The sequence below is a fragment of the Actinia tenebrosa genome, unplaced genomic scaffold (genome assembly GCF_029948245.1).
Source record: "Actinia tenebrosa isolate PJP-AT-01 unplaced genomic scaffold, QUT_ActTen_1.0 PGA_scaffold6__47_contigs__length_16458017, whole genome shotgun sequence".
In the NCBI taxonomy this organism is placed as follows: Eukaryota; Metazoa; Cnidaria; class Anthozoa; order Actiniaria; family Actiniidae; genus Actinia; species Actinia tenebrosa.
The window spans coordinates 13,347,024-13,370,311 of NW_028292583.1; the positions used below are offsets into that span (position 1 = coordinate 13,347,024).

At 38.0% G+C, this 23,288-nt stretch overlaps 2 protein-coding genes across 2 annotated transcripts in view; both read left to right on the forward strand.

Annotated features, from left to right (window-relative positions):
* The first annotated feature begins 4,181 nt into the window (after positions 1-4,181).
* On the forward strand, positions 4,182-10,007 carry LOC148906126 (uncharacterized). The gene has a single exon (XM_089039398.1). The coding sequence runs from the start codon at positions 4,182-4,184 to the stop codon at positions 10,005-10,007; it is 5,826 nt and encodes a 1,941-aa protein (XP_088895524.1).
* A 12,215-nt stretch (positions 10,008-22,222) lies between these two features.
* The window catches only part of LOC148906127 (uncharacterized), a 1,256-nt gene continuing 190 nt past the window's right edge, over positions 22,223-23,288 (forward strand). The window contains exon 1 of the mRNA XM_089039400.1: positions 22,223-23,275. Within this exon, the coding sequence (XP_088895526.1) occupies positions 22,223-23,275 (1,053 nt within the window). The remainder of the gene's footprint in view (positions 23,276-23,288) is intronic.

Sequence of the window (23,288 nt, forward strand, 5' to 3'; positions counted from 1 at the left end):
TAGTCCATGCTTTTTGCCCAAAATGACCTATTTTGTATCCTTCATAAATAATGCATATTTTTTGAAAAGGTGTGAAAAAGGCCTAAAATCGATCAAAACCATGGGCTATAGTCCATGCTCTTTGCCCAAAATGACCTATTTTGCATCCTTCATAAATAATGGATATTTTTTGAAAAGGTGTGAAAAAGGCCTAAAATAGATCAAAACCATGGGCTATAGTCCATGCTTTTTGCCCAAAAATGGGCCAAAATGACCTATTTTCCATCCTACATACATAATGTATATTTTTCAAAAGGTATGAAAATGACCGAAAATCGATCAAAACCATGGGCTATAGTCCATGCTTTTTGCCCAAAAGTGGCCCAAAATGACCTATTTTGCATACTTTATTAATAATGGATATCTTTTTAAAAGGTGTGAAAATGACCCAAAATCGATCAAAACCATGGGCTATAGTGAATGCTTTTTGCCCAAAAATGGCCCAAAATGACGTATTTTGCATCCTTCATAAATAATGCATATTTTTTGAAAAGGTGTAAAAAAGGCCTAAAATCGATCAAAACCATGGGCTATAGTCCATGCTCTTTGCCCAAAATGACCTATTTTGCATCCTTCATAAATAATGCATATTTTTTGAAAAGGTGTGAAAAAGGCCTAACATAGATCAAAACCATGGGCTATAGTCCATGCTTTTTGCCCAAAAATGGGCCAAAATGACCTATTTTCCATCCTACATAAATAATGTATATTTTTCAAAAGGTATGAAAATGACCGAAAATCGATCAAAACCATGGGCTATAGTCCATGCTTTTTGCCCAAAATGACCTATTTTGTATCCTTCATAAATAATGCATATTTTTTGAAAAGGTGTGAAAAATGTCTAAAATCGATCAAAACCATGGGCTATAGTCCATGCTCTTTGCCCAAAATGACCTATTTTGCATCCTTCACAAATAATGCATATTTTTTGAAAAGGTGTGAAAAAGGCCTAAAATAGATCAAAACCATGGGCTATAGTCCATGCTTTTTGCCCAAAAATGGGCCAAAATGACCTATTTTCCATCCTACATACATAATGTATATTTTTCAAAAGGTGTGAAAATGACCGAAAATCGATCAAAACCATGGGCTATAGTCCATGCTTTTTGCCCAAAAGTGGCCCAAAATGACCTATTTTGCATACTTTATGAATAATGGATATCTTTTCAAAAGGTGTGAAAATGACCCAAAATCGATCAAAACCATGGGCTATAGTGAATGCTTTTTGCCCAAAAATGGCCCAAAATGACGTATTTTGCATCCTTCATAAATAATGCATATTTTTTGAAAAGGTGTGAAAAAGGCCGAAAATCGATCAAAACCATGGGCTATAGTCCATGCTCTTTGCCCAAAATGACCTATTTTGCATCCTTCATAAATAATGGATATTTTTTGAAAAGGTGTGAAAAAGGCCTAAAATAGATCAAAACCATGGGCTATAGTCCATGCTTTTTGCCCAAAAATGGGCCAAAATGACCTATTTTCCATCCTACATACATAATGTATATTTTTCAAAAGGTGTGAAAATGACCGAAAATCGATCAAAACCATGGGCTATAGTCCATGCTTTTTGCCCAAAAGTGGCCCAAAATGACCTATTTTGCATACTTTATGAATAATGGATATCTTTTCAAAAGGTGTGAAAATGACCCAAAATCGATCAAAACCATGGGCTATAGTGAATGCTTTTTGCCCAAAAATGGCCCAAAATGACCTATTTTCCATCCTTCATAGATAATGCATATTTTTTCAAAAGGTGTGAAAATAACCCAAAATCGATCAAAACCATAGGCTATAGTCCATGCTTTTTGCCCAAAATGACCTATTTTGCATCCTTCATAAATAATGCATATTTTTTGAAAAGGTGTGAAAAAGGCCTAAAATCGATCAAAACCATGGGCTATAGTCCATGCTCTTTGCCCAAAATGACCTATTTTGCATCCTTCATAAATAATGGATATTTTTTGAAAAGGTGTGAAAAAGGCCTAAAATAGATCAAAACCATGGGCTATAGTCCATGCTTTTTGCCCAAAAATGGGCCAAAATGACCTATTTTCCATCCTACATAAATAATGTATATTTTTCAAAAGGTATGAAAATGACCGAAAATCGATCAAAACCATGGGCTATAGTCCATGCTTTTTGCCCAAAAGTGGCCCAAAATGACCTATTTTGCATACCTTATGAATAATGGATATCTTTTCAAAAGGTGTGAAAATGACCCAAAATCGATCAAAACCATGGGCTATAGTGAATGCTTTTTGCCCAAAAATGGCCCAAAATGACGCATTTTGCATACTTTATGAATAATGGATATCTTTTCAAAAGGTTTGAAAATGACCAAAAATCGATCAAAACCATAGGCTATACTCCATGCTTTTTGCCCAAAATGACCTATTTTGCATCCTTCATGAATAATGTATATTTTTTGAAAAGGTGTGAAAAAGGCCTAAAATCGATCAAAACCATGGGCTATAGTCCATGCTTTTTGCCCAAAAGTGGCCCAAAATGATCTATTTTGCATACTTTATGAAAAATGAATATCTTTTCAAAAGGTGTGAAAATGACCCAAAATCGATTAAAACCATGGGCTATAGTCCATGCTTTTTGCCCAAAAGTGGCCCAAAATGACCTATTTTGCATACTTTATGAATAATGGATATCTTTTAAAAAGGTGTGAAAATGACCCAAAATCGATCAAAACCATAGGCTATAGTCCATGCTTTTTGCCCAAAATGACCTATTTTGCATCCTTTATGAATAATGGATATCTTTTCAAAAGGTGTGAAAATGATCCAAAATCGATCAAAACCATAGGCTATAGTCCATGCTTTTTGCCCAAAATGACCTATTTTGCATCCTTTACGAATAATGGATATCTTTTCAAAAGGTGTGAAAATGACCCAAAATCGATCAAAACCATAGGCTATATTCCATGCTTTTTGCCCAAAATGACCTATTTTGCATCCTTCATAAATAATGCATATTTTTTGAAAAGGTGTGAAAAAGGCCTAAAATCGATCAAAACCATGGGCTATAGTCCATGCTTTTTGCCCAAAATGACCTATTTCGCATCCTTCATAAATAATGCATATTTTTTGAAAAGGTGTGAAAAAGGCCTAAAATCGATCAAAACCATGGGCTATAGTCCATGCTTTTTGCCCAAAATGACCTATTCTTCATTCTTTATAAATAATGCGTATTTTTTCAAAAGTTGTGAAAATGACCCAAAATCGATCAAAAACATGGTCTATAGTCCATGCTTTTTGCCCAAAATGACCTATTTTGCATCCTTCATGAATAATGCATATTTTTTGAAAAGGTGTGAAAAAGGCCTAAAATCGATCAAAAACATGGTCTATAGTCCATGCTTTTTGCCCAAAATGACCTATTTTCCATCCTGCATAAATAATGCATATTTTTTGAAAAGGTGTGAAAAAGGCCTAAAATCGATCAAAACCATAGGCTATAGTCCATGCTTTTTGCCCAAAATGACCTATTTTGCATCCTTCATAAATAATGCATATTTTTTGAAAAGGTGTGAGGTGTGTTAACTAGTTAATCTTTTACAAAGTTTTTTATTATATGATTAAGTGACTCGATACCTCAGTCAATCAATCTATGACACGTGCTTTTTCAGTAGTATCATATAGCTTTCTCGACGCTAACTACACCGTATTATCAGTCTTCAATCTATCAAAATTCTACCTTCTTTCTCAATCTTTATCCTATCCACGTACATCAAAGTAAGTGAATTTATTGATCTTGTAATAGCTAGCATAATTGATCTTAAATTAATGTTGTGTTTTAACCTGTATTTCAGTTCGAATCAGTTTCTTAGTTTCTTAAGATCGTAACAATATCTACCGTCAATAAATCTACTCTAGTCACTGCAACTGCGTTCGAATGGTGTACTCTATGGTTATCTACTAAAGGCTATCTTCTATCAGTGGTTGTAGACTACATTTAGTTCGAATTTGGTACGTATAGCTGTGTTATTTACGACTGTACATTGCTGTATAACTTCTACTTCGCCGTACTTGATTTCGTTGGAATGATCGGAATGCTGTATGGTTCAAAGGAACATTGATAACCGCATGGTCAAAGGAATGATCGGAATTCAATAATCTGCCAATCCAATAATGGAAGAACTGCGACAACTGAAACGAGCTAGGAGCGCCGCCAAAGGGCTTATTACAAAAACACAAAATGAAATCAAAGAAATGCTACTCAGCGTCGACAATTTAGAATCCATAAAATTGAAAATTCCCGAACTGGATGACGCGATGGACAATTTTCGAACTGCTCACGAAACTTACCACGCCAATCTGTCTGACGAATGCGATATAGAAGAATCCCATGAATACTTCGAAGCAGAGATGACAAGAGTTTGCGATTTAAAACGAAGAATAGACTCTATAGCCACAGCATCAGAGTTGGAGAAGAAGTCATGCGATCCAAAGGTCGATGACGACAACGCCAGTGTCACGTCTCATCGCAGCTCACGTTCGTCAAGGGCAAATATCGCCGCACGAAAGGCAGCGTTGAAAGTTCAAGTGACGCTTCTTAAAAAACGACAAGCACTTCAAGAAGAAGAACTGCGTTTGAAACAGAAAATGGAACAATTGGAACTGGAAACAGAAATAGCAAAGGCCACCGCCGAAGAAAATGCCTACGAAGGTGAGAGCAGTTACGAGACAGTTTCCAATGAATCGAGCGGCGAAGAAACAGACGAGGACAGTACGGAAGAAAACGGAGATTTTAAAAGGCCTAAGACACCATTAACACCACCACCGATGCTCAACTTACCAGCCGACCTTAAAATATCAATCAACGAGAAGAAGACAGAGGACTTGAAGAAGGACATCAAGATAAAATCGGAAAACGAAGAAGCTATTCTTAGCGCGATGGCGGCCCAGAGAATGCAAGCTCAACAAATAGAGAGCCTACTGGTTCAGCAACAGCGACACACCCTTGCCTTGATGCTACCTCAGCCTGAGGTACCAACCTTTGACGGAAATCCGATAGAATATTGCAGCTTCGTCCGAGCCTTTGAGAATATCATCGAGTCCAAAACGGAGAGCGACAATGCAAGATTGTACTATCTTGTACAATATACAGCTGGAGACGTACAGGAGCTGATGCGGAGTTGCCTTTCAATGCCCCCCGCAGAAGGCTATCGCGAAGCCCGAAAACTTCTTAAGCAAAGATACGGCCAAAGCTACAAAATAGCAGCATCGTATGTTGGTAGACTAACCGAAGGCAACCCGATAAAGACCGAATCTGGCGAAGCACTGCGTAAGTTCTCAACCCTTCTCACGAGCTGCAGGAACACCCTAAGAGAGATTGGATTTTCGAGTAAAATAGAAAACCCGGACACGCTGAAGCGCATTGTGGACAAGCTGCCATACGGGTTACGCCTGAAGTGGCGCGACATCGCAGATAGGATCACCGAAAGGGACGGAAGAGAAATTACCATTGACGATGTAGCCGCATTCGTGGAGGATCGCGCGAGAATTGCAGCCCATCCAATATTCGGTGACATGTCAAACAACAGCAACCTGAATACAAACAAGCCAAGAAGTTACAACGAACGAAACACTAGGAGAACAATGTCGTTCGCAACTCAAGTCGACGCGAGAACATCTCCAAACAGCAATAACAAGAACAGCGAATGTCTCAATACTACGACGTCTCGGAGACTTCCAGAATGCCCGTCATGCAGCAATAATCACTGGCTTTCTCAGTGCTCCGTCTTCAGAGGAATGAGCTTAGAAGAAAGACACAAACTTGTTCGCAACAAGAGATTGTGTGACAACTGTCTTACCAATGGTCACGTAGCTAATTCTTGTTCAAAGGCAAGCTTTTGCAAGGTGGATGGATGCACACAAAAACATTCGACCTTTCTTCACCCAAAGTCGAGTACAGCTAAAGAATCCAAACAAGATGGCGAGGCAACAAGCAGTGATTCGAAACAAACCACCAACCAAAGTTCCTCCCAGGTTCGAAACGGCTATGTCAAGAGTCACCCAACAGTCCCGACCCGGAAGATAATAGCCTTGCCTATAGTTCCTGTGAAGGTCAAGGCAAGAGACTCCAACAAGGTAGTACAAACGTACGCGTTCCTGGATGGGGGATCAAATACCACCTTTTGCACAGAAAGACTCAAACACATGCTCAATGCCCAAGGAAAGGAAACCACTTTATCTATCACGACGATAGAGAAGGTCAACAGCAAAACTGAGACAACAGTTCTTGGCCTAGAGGTATCAGCCCTGGATGGTACTGGCCATCTAGAAATTCCTACCGTATTCTCCATTGCGAATCTTCCTGTCTCGACAGAAAGTATGGCTAGTCAAGTAGATGTAAACAGTTGGCAACACTTCAAAGGTCTTAGTATACCAAGCATCAATGCAGAGGTCGACTTACTGATTGGCAGCGACGTTCCCAGAGCCCTGCAACCGGAGGAAATCAGAGCAGGATTAGAAGGAGAACCATACGCAATGAAGACCATTCTAGGATGGGCGGTTGTCGGACCACTGAAAAATGGAGCCCACGAATTCCACATGTCGAACTTTGTTCAATCTGAAGCAAATCTCGAACATCAATTTAAGAGTTTCTGCAATATGGAGTTCAACGACTCACAATACGACAACAAGAGAACTATGTCAATGGAAGACAGGCGAGCTCTAAAGATCATGGAGGAAACTATTTGTCGTAAAGATGGGCATTACGAGTTGGCGCTGCCTTGGAAGAATGACGCGCCCTCTCTTGAAAACAACAGATGCCTTGCTATGCACCGTCTTCTGCTCCTGAAGAAACGACTCGGGAAGGACCCCAAGCTACACGAGATGTATTCAAGATTCATCGACAATCTGCTCGAGAAAGACTACGCCAGAAAGGTCACTGACTGTTACGTCGCCACGAATGTTACCTGGTATCTGCCTCACCACCCTGTGTTCCATCCAAAAAAACCCGACAAGGTCCGCGTCGTATATGACTGCTCAGCTAAGCATAAAGGCAAAGCATTGAACGATGAGCTTCTACAGGGGCCGGACCTTAACAACTCTCTGATTGGGGTGCTTACGAGATTCCGCGAGGAACCAATTGCCCTCATGTCAGACATTGAATCAATGTTCTATCAGGTACGAGTACCGGAAGGAGATCGTGACGCTCTACGATTTCTATGGTTTAAGGATGGAGATCTCGAAGGTGAAATAGAAGAGTTCCAGATGAATGTCCATCTGTTCGGAGGAACTTCATCGCCTAGTTGCGCAACGTTTGCTCTACGCAAGACAGCTGACGACTACTCAGGAGAATTCAGTACACAGGCAATCGAGACAGTTAAGAGAAATTTCTACGTCGACGATTGCCTCAAGTCTGTGGCTACCGAGAAAGCTGCAGTTCATCTCGCTAAAGAGCTGCGTGATCTATTGGCAAAGGGAGGCTTTCGTTTGACAAAGTGGATGTCAAACTCCGCTGCGGTTCTCTCGACAATCCCAGAACAGGAAAGAGCGCCTTCTACGAAGACTCTGGACTTCGATTCTACATGCATTGAGAGAGCTCTTGGCGTTCAGTGGAAAGTCTCATCCGACACCTTTGGATTCGCTATCGTTATCAAGGACAGACCCGCCACCAGACGAGGTATACTTTCGGTAGTCAGTTCGATTTACGACCCGCTGGGATTCGTTGCTCCATATACGCTACCGGCTAAGCTGCTGCTCCAAGACCTGTGCCGCCAAAGACTAGGGTGGGATGATCCTATGACAGAGGCAGACCTTCAACGCTGGCAGAGCTGGTTGCAAGATTTACCACATCTGGAAAGCTTAGCTATCCGTCGTTGCTTCAAACCAGACGGATTCGGTGAAGTCTCATCAAGCCAATTGCACCACTTCTCTGACGCTTCTCAACTAGGCTATGGAGCAGTAACATACCTCAGACTAGTCAATCGAGAAGGGAGAATTCACTGTTCTTTCGTCAATGGCAAGTCGAGGCTAGCACCCCTCAAACCAGTTACCATACCGAGGTTGGAGTTGTCTGCGGCTGTTCTCTCCACTAGACTCGATCAGATGTCTCTCAAAGAGCTTTCCATCCCAGTGCTAGAAGATTCGAGATTTTGGACCGACAGCACATGCGTACTTGCATACATCGAGAATGAGGACAAACGATTCCATACGTTTGTAGCAAACAGAGTGACTGCAATACGCGAGAAGTCAACAAGGACTCAATGGTCGTATGTCGACACAAGGTCCAACCCTGCAGACGATGCGTCAAGAGGTTTGTCGCCTAAAGCGGCCTTAGGAGATAACCGCTGGCTGAATGGTCCAGGCTTCCTTTGGAATTCAGAAGAGAACTGGCCTCGACGTCCTGCTGTGAAACTGGAAGATAACGACCCAGAAGTGAAGAGGGAAGCAGTAGTCAACGTTATCTCCACAGCGGAAATGAACGGGGATATGGTAAAGCGCTTCGAACGGTTCTCCAGTTGGACCCGCCTGCGCAAGTCCGTTGCCTGGATGTTGCGGTTGAAGTCAAATCTCCGTAACCTGTGCCGCAAGCGTCGGGCTCAAGAGACTGTCAACACTTCGAACAAGCTGGATCCGATAACAGTGGACGAGATGAATGCGGCAGAAAGGGAAATCCTCAAGTTAGTGCAGAAGTCGGCCTTTCCCGAAGAGGTTGTCGCTCTATCTTCACGTAATTCCACAGTGTTGCAGTCAAGTTCTATCTACAACCTCAGTCCTCAGCTGATTGATGGCCTGATATGTGTAGGAGGTCGTCTGGCGAACGCACCGATAGACGAAGATCACAAGCACCAAATTATTCTCCCTAGCAAGCAGCATGTCACCGAGCTGTTGATTAGACACCACCACGTTACTAATGGTCACTGTGGCGCAGAGCATGTTTTATCTCATCTAAGACAAAGATACTGGATTGTCAAGGCCCGAGCAGCGGTGCGCCGTGCCATCGGTACATGCTTCTTTTGCAGAAAGAATCACGGCAAACCACAGCAGCAAAAAATGGCGGACCTGCCAAGAGACCGCGTGACTCCGGATAATCCACCGTTCACATCCGTCGGGATTGACTTCTTTGGACCGTTCTTGGTACGTCGTGGAAGAACAACAGTAAAGAGATACGGCGTGATCTTCACTTGTCTTACCGTACGAGCTGTTCATATAGAAATTTCACACAGCCTAGATACAGATTCCTTTATAAACACGCTAAGGCGATTTATCGCAAGAAGAGGCCCACCTAAAGAAATTAGGACGGATAATGGGACGAACTTCGTCGGGGGCGAAAGGGAACTTCGCGAATCGATCCAATCAATGAATCAGCAAGCCATCCACGACGCGCTTCTAGCAAAGAATGTAAAGTGGACATTCAATCCACCTTCAGGCTCGCACCATGGCGGTGTGTGGGAGCGATGTATCAGATCGACCAGGAAGATTCTCCAAGGACTTTTAAAACAACAAACCATCTGCGACGAAACGTTATCCACCCTGATGTGCGAAGTAGAAATGATCATGAACAGCCGCCCACTTACAAAGGTTTCTGAAGACCCGCGAGACCTTGAAGCTCTGACTCCCAACCATCTGCTACTGCTACGTCCAGGTTCGACCATTCCCCCAGGTATTTTTGCAAAGGAAGACGTCTACAGTCGGCGAAGGTGGCGACAGGTGCAGTACCTAGCCGACGTTTTTTGGAGGAGGTGGGTGAAAGAGTACCTGCCCAGTCTACAAGCCCGCCAAAAGTGGATCAAAAAGCAACGGAATCTGCAACCCAACGACGTCGTGATGATCGTTGATGATACCACACAGCGATTTTCATGGCCACTAGGCAGAGTACTAGAAGTTTACCAGAATAGTGTGGATGGCTTAGTACGGTCCGCTAAAATAAGGACGAAGACATCGACGCTTGTACGTCCAGTCAGTAAGATTGTACTTCTGGAGGAAGCAGATGTTGCAGCCTAAACAAAGGACTCTACGATATACTATTGTGCAATGCACGAGGGACACTAACTTTGAACTCTTAGTTTATTACATACCATTTACGATTATTATTGTTACCGTTCAGTTTTCTTGTCCTCCGGCCTTTATCCTTATAGTTTATTGTAAAGGCAGTACTTAGCGCCTTTAAGGGGCCGGAATGTTAACTAGTTAATCTTTTACAAAGTTTTTTATTATATGATTAAGTGACTCGATACCTCAGTCAATCAATCTATGACACGTGCTTTTTCAGTAGTATCATATAGCTTTCTCGACGCTAACTACACCGTATTATCAGTCTTCAATCTATCAAAATTCTACCTTCTTTCTCAATCTTTATCCTATCCACGTACATCAAAGTAAGTGAATTTATTGATCTTGTAATAGCTAGCATAATTGATCTTAAATTAATGTTGTGTTTTAACCTGTATTTCAGTTCGAATCAGTTTCTTAGTTTCTTAAGATCGTAACAATATCTACCGTCAATAAATCTACTCTAGTCACTGCAACTGCGTTCGAATGGTGTACTCTATGGTTATCTACTAAAGGCTATCTTCTATCAGTGGTTGTAGACTACAAGGCCTAAAATCGATCAAAACCATGGGCTATAGTCCATGCTTTTTGCCCAAAATGACCTATTTTGCATCCTTCATAAATAATGCATATTTTTTGAAAAGGTGTGAAAAAGGCCTAAAATCGATCAAAACCATGGGCTATAGTCCATGCTTTTTGCCCAAAATTGGCCCAAAATGACCTATTTTCCAGCCTTCATAGATAATGCATATTTTTTCAAAAGGTGTGAAAATAACCCAAAATCGATCAAAACCATGGGCTATAGTCCATGCTTTTTGCCCAAAATGACCTATTTTGCATCATTCATAAATAATGCATATTTTTTGAAAAGGTGTGAAAAAGGCCTAAAATCGATCAAAACCATGGGCTATAGTCCATGCTTTTTGCCCAAAATGACCTATTTTGCATCCTTCATAAATAATGCATATTTTTTGAAAAGGTGTGAAAATGACCCAAAATCGATTAAAACCATGGGCTATAGTCCATGCTTTTTGCCCAAAATGACCTATTTTGCATCCTTCATAAATAATGGATATTTTTTGAAAAGGTGTGAAAAAGGCCTAAAATCGATCAAAACCATGGGCTATAGTCCATGCTTTTTGCCCAAAAATGGCCCAAAATGACCTATTTTCCATCCTTCATAGATAATGCATATTTTTTCAAAAGGTGTGAAAATGACCCAAAATCGATTAAAACCATGGGGTATAGTCCATGCTTTTTGCCCAAAAGTGGCCCAAAATGACCTATTTTGCATACTTTATGAATAATGGATATCTTTTCAAAAGGTGTGAAAATGACCCAAAATCGATTAAAACCATGGGGTATAGTCCATGCTTTTTGCCCAAAAGTGGCCCAAAATGACCTATTTTGCATACTTTATGAATAATGGATATCTTTTCAAAAGGTGTGAAAATGACCCAAAATCGATTAAAACCATGGGGTATAGTCCATGCTTTTTGCCCAAAAGTGGCCCAAAATGACCTATTTTGCATACTTTATGAATAATGGATATCTTTTCAAAAGGTGTGAAAATGACCCAAAATCGATCAAAACCATAGGCTATAGTCCATGCTTTTTGCCCAAAATGACCTATTTTGCATCATTCATAAATAATGCATATTTTTTGAAAAGGTGTGAAAAAGGCCTAAAATCGATCAAAACCATGGGCTATAGTCCATGCTCTTTGCCCAAAATGACCTATTTTGCATCATTCATAAATAATGCATATTTTTTGAAAAGGTGTGAAAAAGGCCTAAAATCGATCAAAACCATGGGCTATAGTCCATGCTCTTTGCCCAAAATGACCTATTTTCCATCCTGCATAAATAATGCATATTTTTTGAAAAGGTGTGAAAAAGGCCTAACATAGATCAAAACCATGGGCTATAGTCCATGCTTTTTGCCCAAAAATGGGCCAAAATGACCTATTTTCCATCCTACATACATAATGTATATTTTTCAAAAGGTGTGAAAATGACCGAAAATCGATCAAAACCATGGGCTATAGTCCATGCTTTTTGCCCAAAAGTGGCCCAAAATGACCTATTTTGCATACTTTATGAATAATGGATATCTTTTCAAAAGGTGTGAAAATGACCCAAAATCGATCAAAACCATAGTCTATAGTCCATGCTTTTTGCCCAAAATGACCTATTTTGCATCCTTCATAAATAATGCATATTTTTTGAAAAGGTGTGAAAAAGGCCTAAAATCGATCAAAACCATGGGCTATAGTCCATGCTTTTTGCCCAAAATGACCTATTTTGCATCCTTCATAAATAATGCATATTTTTTGAAAAGGTGTGAAAAAGGCCTAAAATCGATCAAAACCATGGGCTATAGTTAATGCTTTTTGCCCAAAAATGGCCCAAAATGACCTATTTTCCATCCTTCATAGATAATGCATATTTTTTCAAAAGGTGTGAAAATAACCCAAAATCGATCAAAACCATGGGCTATAGTCCATGCTTTTTGCCCAAAATGACCTATTTTGCATCCTTCATAAATAATGCATATTTTTTGAAAAGGTGTGAAAAAGGCCTAAAATCGATCAAAACCATGGGCTATAGTCCATGCTCTTTGCTCAAAATCACCTATTTTGCATCCTTCACAAATAATGCATATTTTTTGAAAAGGTGTGAAAAAGGCCTAAAATAGATCAAAACCATGGGCTATAGTCCATGCTTTTTGCCCAAAAATGGGCCAAAATGACCTATTTTCCATCCTACATAAATAATGTATATTTTTCAAAAGGTGTGAAAATGACCGAAAATCGATCAAAACCATGGGCTATAGTCCATGCTTTTTGGCCGAAAGTGGCCCAAAATGACCTATTTTGCATACTTTATGAAAAATGGATATCTTTTCAAAAGGTTTGAAAATGACCCAAAATCGATTAAAACCATGGGCTATAGTCCATGCTTTTTGCCCAAAAGTGGCCCAAAATGACCTATTTTGCATACTTTATGAATAATGGATATCTTTTTAAAAGGTGTGAAAATGACCCAAAATCGATCAAAACCATAGGCTATAGTCCATGCTTTTTGCCCAAAATGACCTATTTTGCATACTTCATAAATAATGCATGTTTTTTGAAAAGGTGTGAAAAAGGCCTAAAATCGATCAAAACCATGGGCTATAGTCCATGCTTTTTGCCCAAAAATGGCCCAAAATGACCTATTTTCCATCCTTCATAGATAATGCATATTTTTTCAAAAGGTGTGAAAATAACCCAAAATCGATCAAAACCATGGGCTATAGTCCATGCTTTTAGCTCAAAATGACCTATTTTGCATCCTTCATAAATAATGCATATTTTTTGAAAAGGTGTGAAAAAGGCCTAAAATCGATCAAAACCATGGGCTATAGTCCATGGTTTTCCCCCAAAAATGGACCAAAATGACCTATTTTCCATCCTGCATAAATAATGCATATTTTTTCAAAAGGTGTGAAAATGACCGAAAATCGATTAAAACCATGTGCTATAGTGAATGCTTTTTGCCCAAAAATGGCCCAAAATGACCTATTTTGCATCCTTCATAGATAATGCATATTTTTTCAAAAGGTGTGAAAATAACCCATAATCGATCAAAACCATGGGCTATAGTCCATGCTTTTTGCCCAAAATGACCTATTTTGCATCCTTCATAAATAATGCATATTTTTTGAAAAGGTGTGAAAAAGGCCTAAAATCGATCAAAACCATGGGCTATAGTCCATGGTTTCCCCCCAAAAATGGGCCAAAATGACCTATTTTCCATCCTGCATAAATAATGCATATTTTTTCAAAAGGTGTGAAAATAACCCAAAATCGATCAAAACCATGGGCTATAGTCCATGCTTTTTGCCCAAAATGACCTATTTTGCATCCTTCATAAATAATGCATATTTTTTGAAAAGGTGTGAAAAAGGCCTAAAATCGATCAAAACCATGGTCTATAGTCCATGCTTTTTGCCCAAAAATGGCCCAAAATGACCTATTTTGCATCCTTCATAGATAATGCATATTTTTTCAAAAGGTGTGAAAATAACCCAAAATCGATCAAAACCATGGGCTATAGTCCATGCTTTTTGCCCAAAATGACCTATTTTGCATCATTCATAAATAATGCATATTTTTTGAAAAGGTGTGAAAAAGGCCTAAAATCGATCAAAACCATGGGCTATAGTCCATGCTTTTTGCCCAAAATGACCTATTTTGCATCCTTCATAAATAATGCATATTTTTTGAAAAGGTGTGAAAATGACCCAAAATCGATTAAAACCATGGGCTATAGTCCATGCTTTTTGCCCAAAATGACCTATTTTGCATCCTTCATAAATAATGGATATTTTTTGAAAAGGTGTGAAAAAGGCCTAAAATCGATCAAAACCATGGGCTATAGTCCATGCTTTTTGCCCAAAAATGGCCCAAAATGACCTATTTTCCATCCTTCATATATAATGCATATTTTTTCAAAAGGTGTGAAAATGACCCAAAATCGATTAAAACCATGGGGTATAGTCCATGCTTTTTGCCCAAAAGTGGCCCAAAATGACCTATTTTGCATACTTTATGAATAATGGATATCTTTTCAAAAGGTGTGAAAATGACCCAAAATCGATTAAAACCATGGGGTATAGTCCATGCTTTTTGCCCAAAAGTGGCCCAAAATGACCTATTTTGCATACTTTATGAATAATGGATATCTTTTCAAAAGGTGTGAAAATGACCCAAAATCGATTAAAACCATGGGGTATAGTCCATGCTTTTTGCCCAAAAGTGGCCCAAAATGACCTATTTTGCATACTTTATGAATAATGGATATCTTTTCAAAAGGTGTGAAAATGACCCAAAATCGATCAAAACCATAGGCTATAGTCCATGCTTTTTGCCCAAAATGACCTATTTTGCATCATTCATAAATAATGCATATTTTTTGAAAAGGTGTGAAAAAGGCCTAAAATCGATCAAAACCATGGGCTATAGTCCATGCTCTTTGCCCAAAATGACCTATTTTGCATCATTCATAAATAATGCATATTTTTTGAAAAGGTGTGAAAAAGGCCTAAAATCGATCAAAACCATGGGCTATAGTCCATGCTCTTTGCCCAAAATGACCTATTTTCCATCCTGCATAAATAATGCATATTTTTTGAAAAGGTGTGAAAAAGGCCTAACATAGATCAAAACCATGGGCTATAGTCCATGCTTTTTGCCCAAAAATGGGCCAAAATGACCTATTTTCCATCCTACATACATAATGTATATTTTTCAAAAGGTGTGAAAATGACCGAAAATCGATCAAAACCATGGGCTATAGTCCATGCTTTTTGCCCAAAAGTGGCCCAAAATGACCTATTTTGCATACTTTATGAATAATGGATATCTTTTAAAAAGGTGTGAAAATGACCCAAAATCGATCAAAACCATAGTCTATAGTCCATGCTTTTTGCCCAAAATGACCTATTTTGCATCCTTCATAAATAATGCATATTTTTTGAAAAGGTGTGAAAAAGGCCTAAAATCGATCAAAACCATGGGCTATAGTCCATGCTTTTTGCCCAAAATGACCTATTTTGCATCCTTCATAAATAATGCATATTTTTTGAAAAGGTGTGAAAAAGGCCTAAAATCGATCAAAACCATGGGCTATAGTTAATGCTTTTTGCCCAAAAATGGCCCAAAATGACCTATTTTCCATCCTTCATAGATAATGCATATTTTTTCAAAAGGTGTGAAAATAACCCAAAATCGATCAAAACCATGGGCTATAGTCCATGCTTTTTGCCCAAAATGACCTATTTTGCATCCTTCATAAATAATGCATATTTTTTGAAAAGGTGTGAAAAAGGCCTAAAATCGATCAAAACCATGGTCTATAGTCCACGCTCTTTGCTCAAAATCACCTATTTTGCATCCTTCACAAATAATGCATATTTTTTGAAAAGGTGTGAAAAAGGCCTAAAATAGATCAAAACCATGGGCTATAGTCCATGCTTTTTGCCCAAAAATGGGCCAAAATGACCTATTTTCCATCCTACATAAATAATGTATATTTTTCAAAAGGTGTGAAAATGACCGAAAATCGATCAAAACCATGGGCTATAGTCCATGCTTTTTGGCCGAAAGTGGCCCAAAATGACCTATTTTGCATACTTTATGAAAAATGGATATCTTTTCAAAAGGTTTGAAAATGACCCAAAATCGATTAAAACCATGGGCTATAGTCCATGCTTTTTGCCCAAAAGTGGCCCAAAATGATTTATTTTGCATACTTTATGAATAATGGATATCTTTTTAAAAGGTGTGAAAATGACCCAAAATCGATCAAAACCATAGGCTATAGTCCATGCTTTTTGCCCAAAATGACCTATTTTGCATACTTCATAAATAATGCATATTTTTTGAAAAGGTGTGAAAAAGGCCTAAAATCGATCAAAACCATGGGCTATAGTCCATGCTTTTTGCTCAAAAATGGCCCAAAATGACCTATTTTCCATCCTTCATAGATAATGCATATTTTTTCAAAAGGTGTGAAAATAACCCAAAATCGATCAAAACCATGGGCTATAGTCCATGCTTTTTGCTCAAAATGACCTATTTTGCATCCTTCATAAATAATGCATATTTTTTGAAAAGGTGTGAAAAAGGCCTAAAATCGATCAAAACCATGGGCTATAGTCCATGGTTTTCCCCCAAAAATGGACCAAAATGACCTATTTTCCATCCTGCATAAATAATGCATATTTTTTCAAAAGGTTTGAAAATGACCGAAAATCGATTAAAACCATGTGCTATAGTGAATGCTTTTTGCCCAAAAATGGCCCAAAATGACCTATTTTCCATCCTTCATAGATAATGCATATTTTTTCAAAAGGTGTGAAAATAACCCATAATCGATCAAAACCATGGGCTATAGTCCATGCTTTTTGCCCAAAATGACCTATTTTGCATCCTTCATAAATAATGCATATTTTTTGAAAAGGTGTGAAAAAGGCCTAAAATCGATCAAAACCATGGCCTATAGTCCATGGTTTCCCCCCAAAAATGGGCCAAAATGACCTATTTTCCATCCTGCATAAATAATGCATATTTTTTCAAAAGGTTTGAAAATGACCCAAAATCGATTAAAACCATGCGGTATAGTCCATGCTTTTTGCCCAAAAGTGGCCCAAAATGACCTATTTTGCATCCTTTATGAATAATGGATATCTTTTCAAAAGGTGTGAAAATGACCCAAAATCGATCAAAACCATAGGCTATACTCCATGCTTTTTGCCCAAATTGACCTATTTTGCATCCTTCATAAATAATGCATATTTTTTGAAAAGGTGTGAAAAAGTCCTAAAATCGATCAAAACCATGGGCTATAGTCCATGCTCTTTGCCCAAAATGACCTATTTTGCATCCTTCATAAATAATGCATATTTTTTGAAAAGGTGTGAAAAAGGCCTAAAATCGATCAAAACCATGGGCTATAGTCCATGGTTTCCCCCCAAAAATGGGCCAAAATGACCTATTTTCCATCCTGTATAAATAATGCATATTTTTTCAAAAGGTTTGAAAATGACCCAAAATCGATTAAAACCATGGGGTATAGTCCATGCTTTTTGCCCAAAAGTGGCCCAAAATGACCTATTTTGCATCCTTTATGAATAATGGATATCTTTTCAAAAGGTGTGAAAATGACCCAAAATCGATCAAAACCATAGGCTATACTCCATGCTTTTTGCCCAAATTGACCTATTTTGCATCCTTCATAAATAATGCATATTTTTTGAAAAGGTGTGAAAAAGTCCTAAAATCGATCAAAACCATGGGCTATAGTCCATGCTCTTTGCCCAAAATGACCTATTTTGCATCCTTCATAAATAATGCATATTTTTTGAAAAGGTGTGAAAAAGGCCTAAAATAGATCAAAACCATGGGCTATAGTCCATGCTTTTTGCCCAAAAATGGGACAAAATGACCTATTTTCCATCCTACATAAATAATGTATATTTTTCAAAAGGTGTGAAAATGACCGAAAATCGATCAAAACCATGGGCTATAGTCCATGCTTTTTGCCCAAAAGTGGCCCAAAATGACCTATTTTGCATACTTTATGAATAATGGATATCTTTTCAAAAGGTGTGAAAATGACCCAAAATCGATCAAAACCATGGGCTATAGTGAATGCTTTTTGCCCAAAAATGGCCCAAAATGACCTATTTTGCATACTTTATGAATAATGGATATCTTTTCAAAAGGTTTTAAAATGACCCAAAATCGATCAAAACCATAGGCTATACTCCATGCTTTTTGCCCAAAATGACCTATTTTGCATCCTTCATGAATAATGCATATTTTTTGAAAAGGTGTGAAAAAGGCCTAAAATCGATCAAAACCATGGGCTATAGTCCATGCTTTTTGCCCAAAATGACCTATTTTGCATCCTTCATAAATAATGCATATTTTTTGAAAAGGTGTGAAAAAGGCCTAAAATCGATCAAAACCATGGGCTATAGTCCATGCTTTTTGCCCAAAATGACCTATTCTTCATTCTTTATAAATAATGCGTATTTTTTTAAAAGTTGTGAAAATGACCCAAAATCGATCAAAAACATGGTCTATAGTCCATGCTTTTTGCCCAAAATGACCTATTTTGCATCCTTCATAAATAATGCATATTTTTTGAAAAGGTGTGAAAAAGGCCTAAAATCGATCAAAAACATGGGCTATAGTCCATGCTTTTTGCCCAAAATGACCTATTTTGCATCCTTCATAAATAATGCATATTTTTTGAAAAGGTGTGAAAAAGGCCTAAAATCGATCAAAACCATGGGCTATAGTCCATGCTTTTTGCCCAAAAATGGCCCAAAATGACCTATTTTCCATCCTTCATAGATAATGCATATTTTTTCAAAAGGTGTGAAAATAACCCAAAATCGATCAAAACCATGGGCTATAGTCCATGCTTTTTGCCAAAAATGACCTATTTTGCATCCTTCATGAATAATGCATATTTTTTCAAAAGGTTTGAAAATAACCCAAAATCGATCAAAACCATGGGCTATAGTCCATGCTTTTTGCTCAAAATGACCTATTTTGCATCCTTCATAAATAATGCATATTTTTTGAAAAGGTGTGAAAAAGGCCTAAAATCGATCAAAACCATGGGCTATAGTCCATGGTTTTCCCCCAAAAATGGACCAAAATGACCTATTTTCCATCCTGCATAAATAATGCATATTTTTTCAAAAGGTGTGAAAATGACCGAAAATCGATTAAAACCATGTGCTATAGTGAATGCTTTTTGCCCAAAAATGGCCCAAAATGACCTATTTTGCATCCTTCATAGATAATGCATATTTTTTCAAAAGGTGTGAAAATAACCCAAAATCGATCAAAACCATGGGCTATAGTCCATGCTTTTTGCCCAAAATGACCCATTTTTCATCCTTCATAAATAATGCATATTTTTTGAAAAGGTGTGAAAAAGGCCTAAAATCGATCAAAACCATGGGCTATAGTCCATGGTTTCCCCCCAAAAATGGGCCAAAATGACCTATTTTCCATCCTGCATAAATAATGCATATTTTTTCAAAAGGTTTGAAAATGACCCAAAATCGATTAAAACCATGGGGTATAGTCCATGCTTTTTGCCCAAAAGTGGCCCAAAATGACCTATTTTGCATCCTTTATGAATAATGGATATCTTTTCAAAAGGTGTGAAAATGACCCAAAATCGATCAAAACCATAGGCTATACTCCATGCTTTTTGCCCAAATTGACCTATTTTGCATCCTTCATAAATAATGCATATTTTTTTAAAAGGTGTGAAAAAGTCCTAAAATCGATCAAAACCATGGGCTATAGTCCATGCTCTTTGCCCAAAATGACCTATTTTGCATCCTTCATAAATAATGCATATTTTTTGAAAAGGTGTGAAAAAGGCCTAAAATAGATCAAAACCATGGGCTATAGTCCATGCTTTTTGCCCAAAAATGGGCCAAAATGACCTATTTTCCATCCTACATAAATAATGTATATTTTTCAAAAGGTGTGAAAATGACCGAAAATCGATCAAAACCATGGGCTATAGTCCATGCTTTTTGCCCAAAAGTGGCCCAAAATGACCTATTTTGCATACTTTATGAATAATGGATATCTTTTCAAAAGGTGTGAAAATGACCCAAAATCGATCAAAACCATGGGGTATAGTCCATGCTTTTTGCCCAAAAATGGCCCAAAATGACCTATTTTGCATACTTTATGAATAATGGATATCTTTTCAAAAGGTTTGAAAATGACCCAAAATCGATCAAAACCATAGGCTATACTCCATGCTTTTTGCCCAAAATGACCTATTTTGCATCCTTCATGAATAATGCATATTTTTTGAAAAGGTGTGAAAAAGGCCTAAAATCGATCAAAACCATGGGCTATAGTCCATGCTTTTTGCCCAAAAGTGGCCCAAAATGACCTATTTTGCATACTTTATGAAAAATGGATATCTTTTCAAAAGGTGTGAAAATGACCCAAAATCGATTAAAACCATGGGCTATAGTCCATGCTTTTTGCCCAAAAGTGGCCCAAAATGACCTATTTTGCATACTTTATGAATAATGGATATCTTTTAAAAAGGTGTGAAAATGACCCAAAATAGATCAAAACCATAGGCTATAGTCCATGCTTTTTGCCCAAAATGACGTATTTTGCATCCTTTATGAATAATGGATATCTTTTCAAAAGGTGTGAAAATGACCCAAAATCGATCAAAACCATAGGCTATAGTCCATGCTTTTTGCCCAAAATGACCTATTTTGCATCCTTCATAAATAATGCATATTTTTTGAAAAGGTGTGAAAAAGGCCTAAAATCGATCAAAACCATGGGCTATAGTCCATGCTTTTTGCCCAAAATGACCTATTTTGCATCCTTCATAAATAATGCATATTTTTTGAAAAGGTGTGAAAAAGGCCTAAAATCGATCAAAACCATTGGCTATAGTCCATGCTTTTTGCCCAAAATGACCTATTCTTCATTCTTTATAAATAATGCGTATTTTTTTAAAAGTTGTGAAAATGACCCAAAATCGATCAAAAACATGGTCTATAGTCCATGCTTTTTGCCCAAAATGACCTATTTTGCATCCTTCATGAATAATGCATATTTTTTGAAAAGGTGTGAAAAAGGCCTAAAATCGATCAAAAACATGGTCTATAGTCCATGCTTTTTGCCCAAAATGACCTATTTTACATCCTGCATAAATAATGCATATTTTTTGAAAAGGTGTGAAAAAGGCCTAAAATCGATCAAAACCATAGGCTATAGTCCATGCTTTTTGCCCAAAATGACCTATTTTGCATCCTTCATAAATAATGCATATTTTTAGAAAAGGTGTGAAAAAGGCCTAAAATCGATCAAAACCATGGGCTATAGTCCATGCTTTTTGCCCAAAATGACCTATTTTGCATCCTTCATAAATAATGCATATTTTTTGAAAAGGTGTGAAAAAGGCCTAAAATCGATCAAAACCATGGGCTATAGTCCATGCTTTTTGCCCAAAATGACCTATTTTGCATTCTTCATAAATAATGCATATTTTTTGAAAAGGTGTGAAAAAGGCCTAAAATCGATCAAAACCATGGGCTATAGTCCATGCTTTTTGCCCAAAATTGGCCCAAAATGACCTATTTTCCATCCTTCATAGATAATGCATATTTTTTCAAAAGGTTTGAAAATAACCCAAAATCGATCAAAACCATGGGCTATAGTCCATGCTTTTTGCCCAAAATGACCTATTTTGCATCCTTTATAAATAATGCATATTTTTTGAAAAGGTGTGAAAAAGGCCTAAAATCGATCAAAACCATGGGCTATAGTCCATGCTTTTTGCCCAAAAATGGGCCAAAATGACCTATTTCCCATCCTACATAAATAATGTATATTTTTCAAAAGGTGTGAAAATGACCGAAAATCGATCAAAACCATGGGCTATATGTTAGATTTGCATTGATTGACATGTAATTATATATGACGATCGTACATAATAAAACACAAATACACCACAATTACTGGCGACGAGGATGGCCACATTGTAAAAATTCGGAGGACTTCTTCTTGAAATAATGTGAGATTTCCTTGGTTTTCACAAACAAAAATGGCCTTTATTGGAAGAATAGAACCATTCGACGAAGCTACAGAAACATGGAGTGCCTACATCGAGGGTTTGGAACAATATTTTACAGTCAACGAGATCAAAACAGAGAAGAAAGTTCCCGCGCTTCTTACGCTACTTGGAAGTAAAACTTATAATCTCTTACGAAATTTAGCAGCTCCAGAAAAGCCTTCTGAGCTTGTGTATAATACCATCGTACACCTTTTGGAGAGACAACTATCGCCTAAACCGTCTGTAATCACTCAACGTTTCCGATTTCATACAAGAATGCAAGACGAAGGAGAAACTATAAACGACTATGTAGCACAACTAAGGAAGTTGGCGATTCACTGCAACTTCGATAACCTGAACGACACACTCAGAGATAGATTAGTATGTGGAATCCGTAATACCGGAATACAGAAAAGATTGCTTTCAGAATCTACGTTACCACTGGAAAAAGCTATCGCAATATCCGTAGCAATGGAAATGGCCGCGAAAGACGCCATTGAATTACAAGGTAAGCACAAAGAAGTTGGTGTAAACAAGATAGCTAAAGCAAAGCCTAGAAAACCAACCGAAAATCAGCTTAAACCAAGAGATAATACGTGTTTTAGATGTGATAAACCAGGTCATTCATCTAATTCATGTAAACATAAAGAAGCTACATGTTATTTTTGCAAGAAGAAAGGACATATCGAGAAAGCATGTTTAGCTAAACGCAGACAACAAACACGCCGCCATACACGCCGGAATGTACACGCCCTCGATAACAATGCCGATAGCGAAGACGAGTCGGACAGCGACAATGAACTTCCCGTAGGAAGCTTAGACATTAATTCGATAAAAGAGAAGAAAACTAAGCCTATTCAACTACCATTAAATATTAATGGAAAGAAAGTATCAATGGAGCTTGACACAGGATCAGCAGTTTCAGTTATGTCTAAAGATGAATTTGAGAAGCAAGTCGGCAAGGCTAAAATTGAGCCCACAAAAGTTGTTTTAAAAACCTACTCAGGAGAGAAAATTCATCCGTTAGGAATCACACGCGTCAAGGTAAAGTACAACA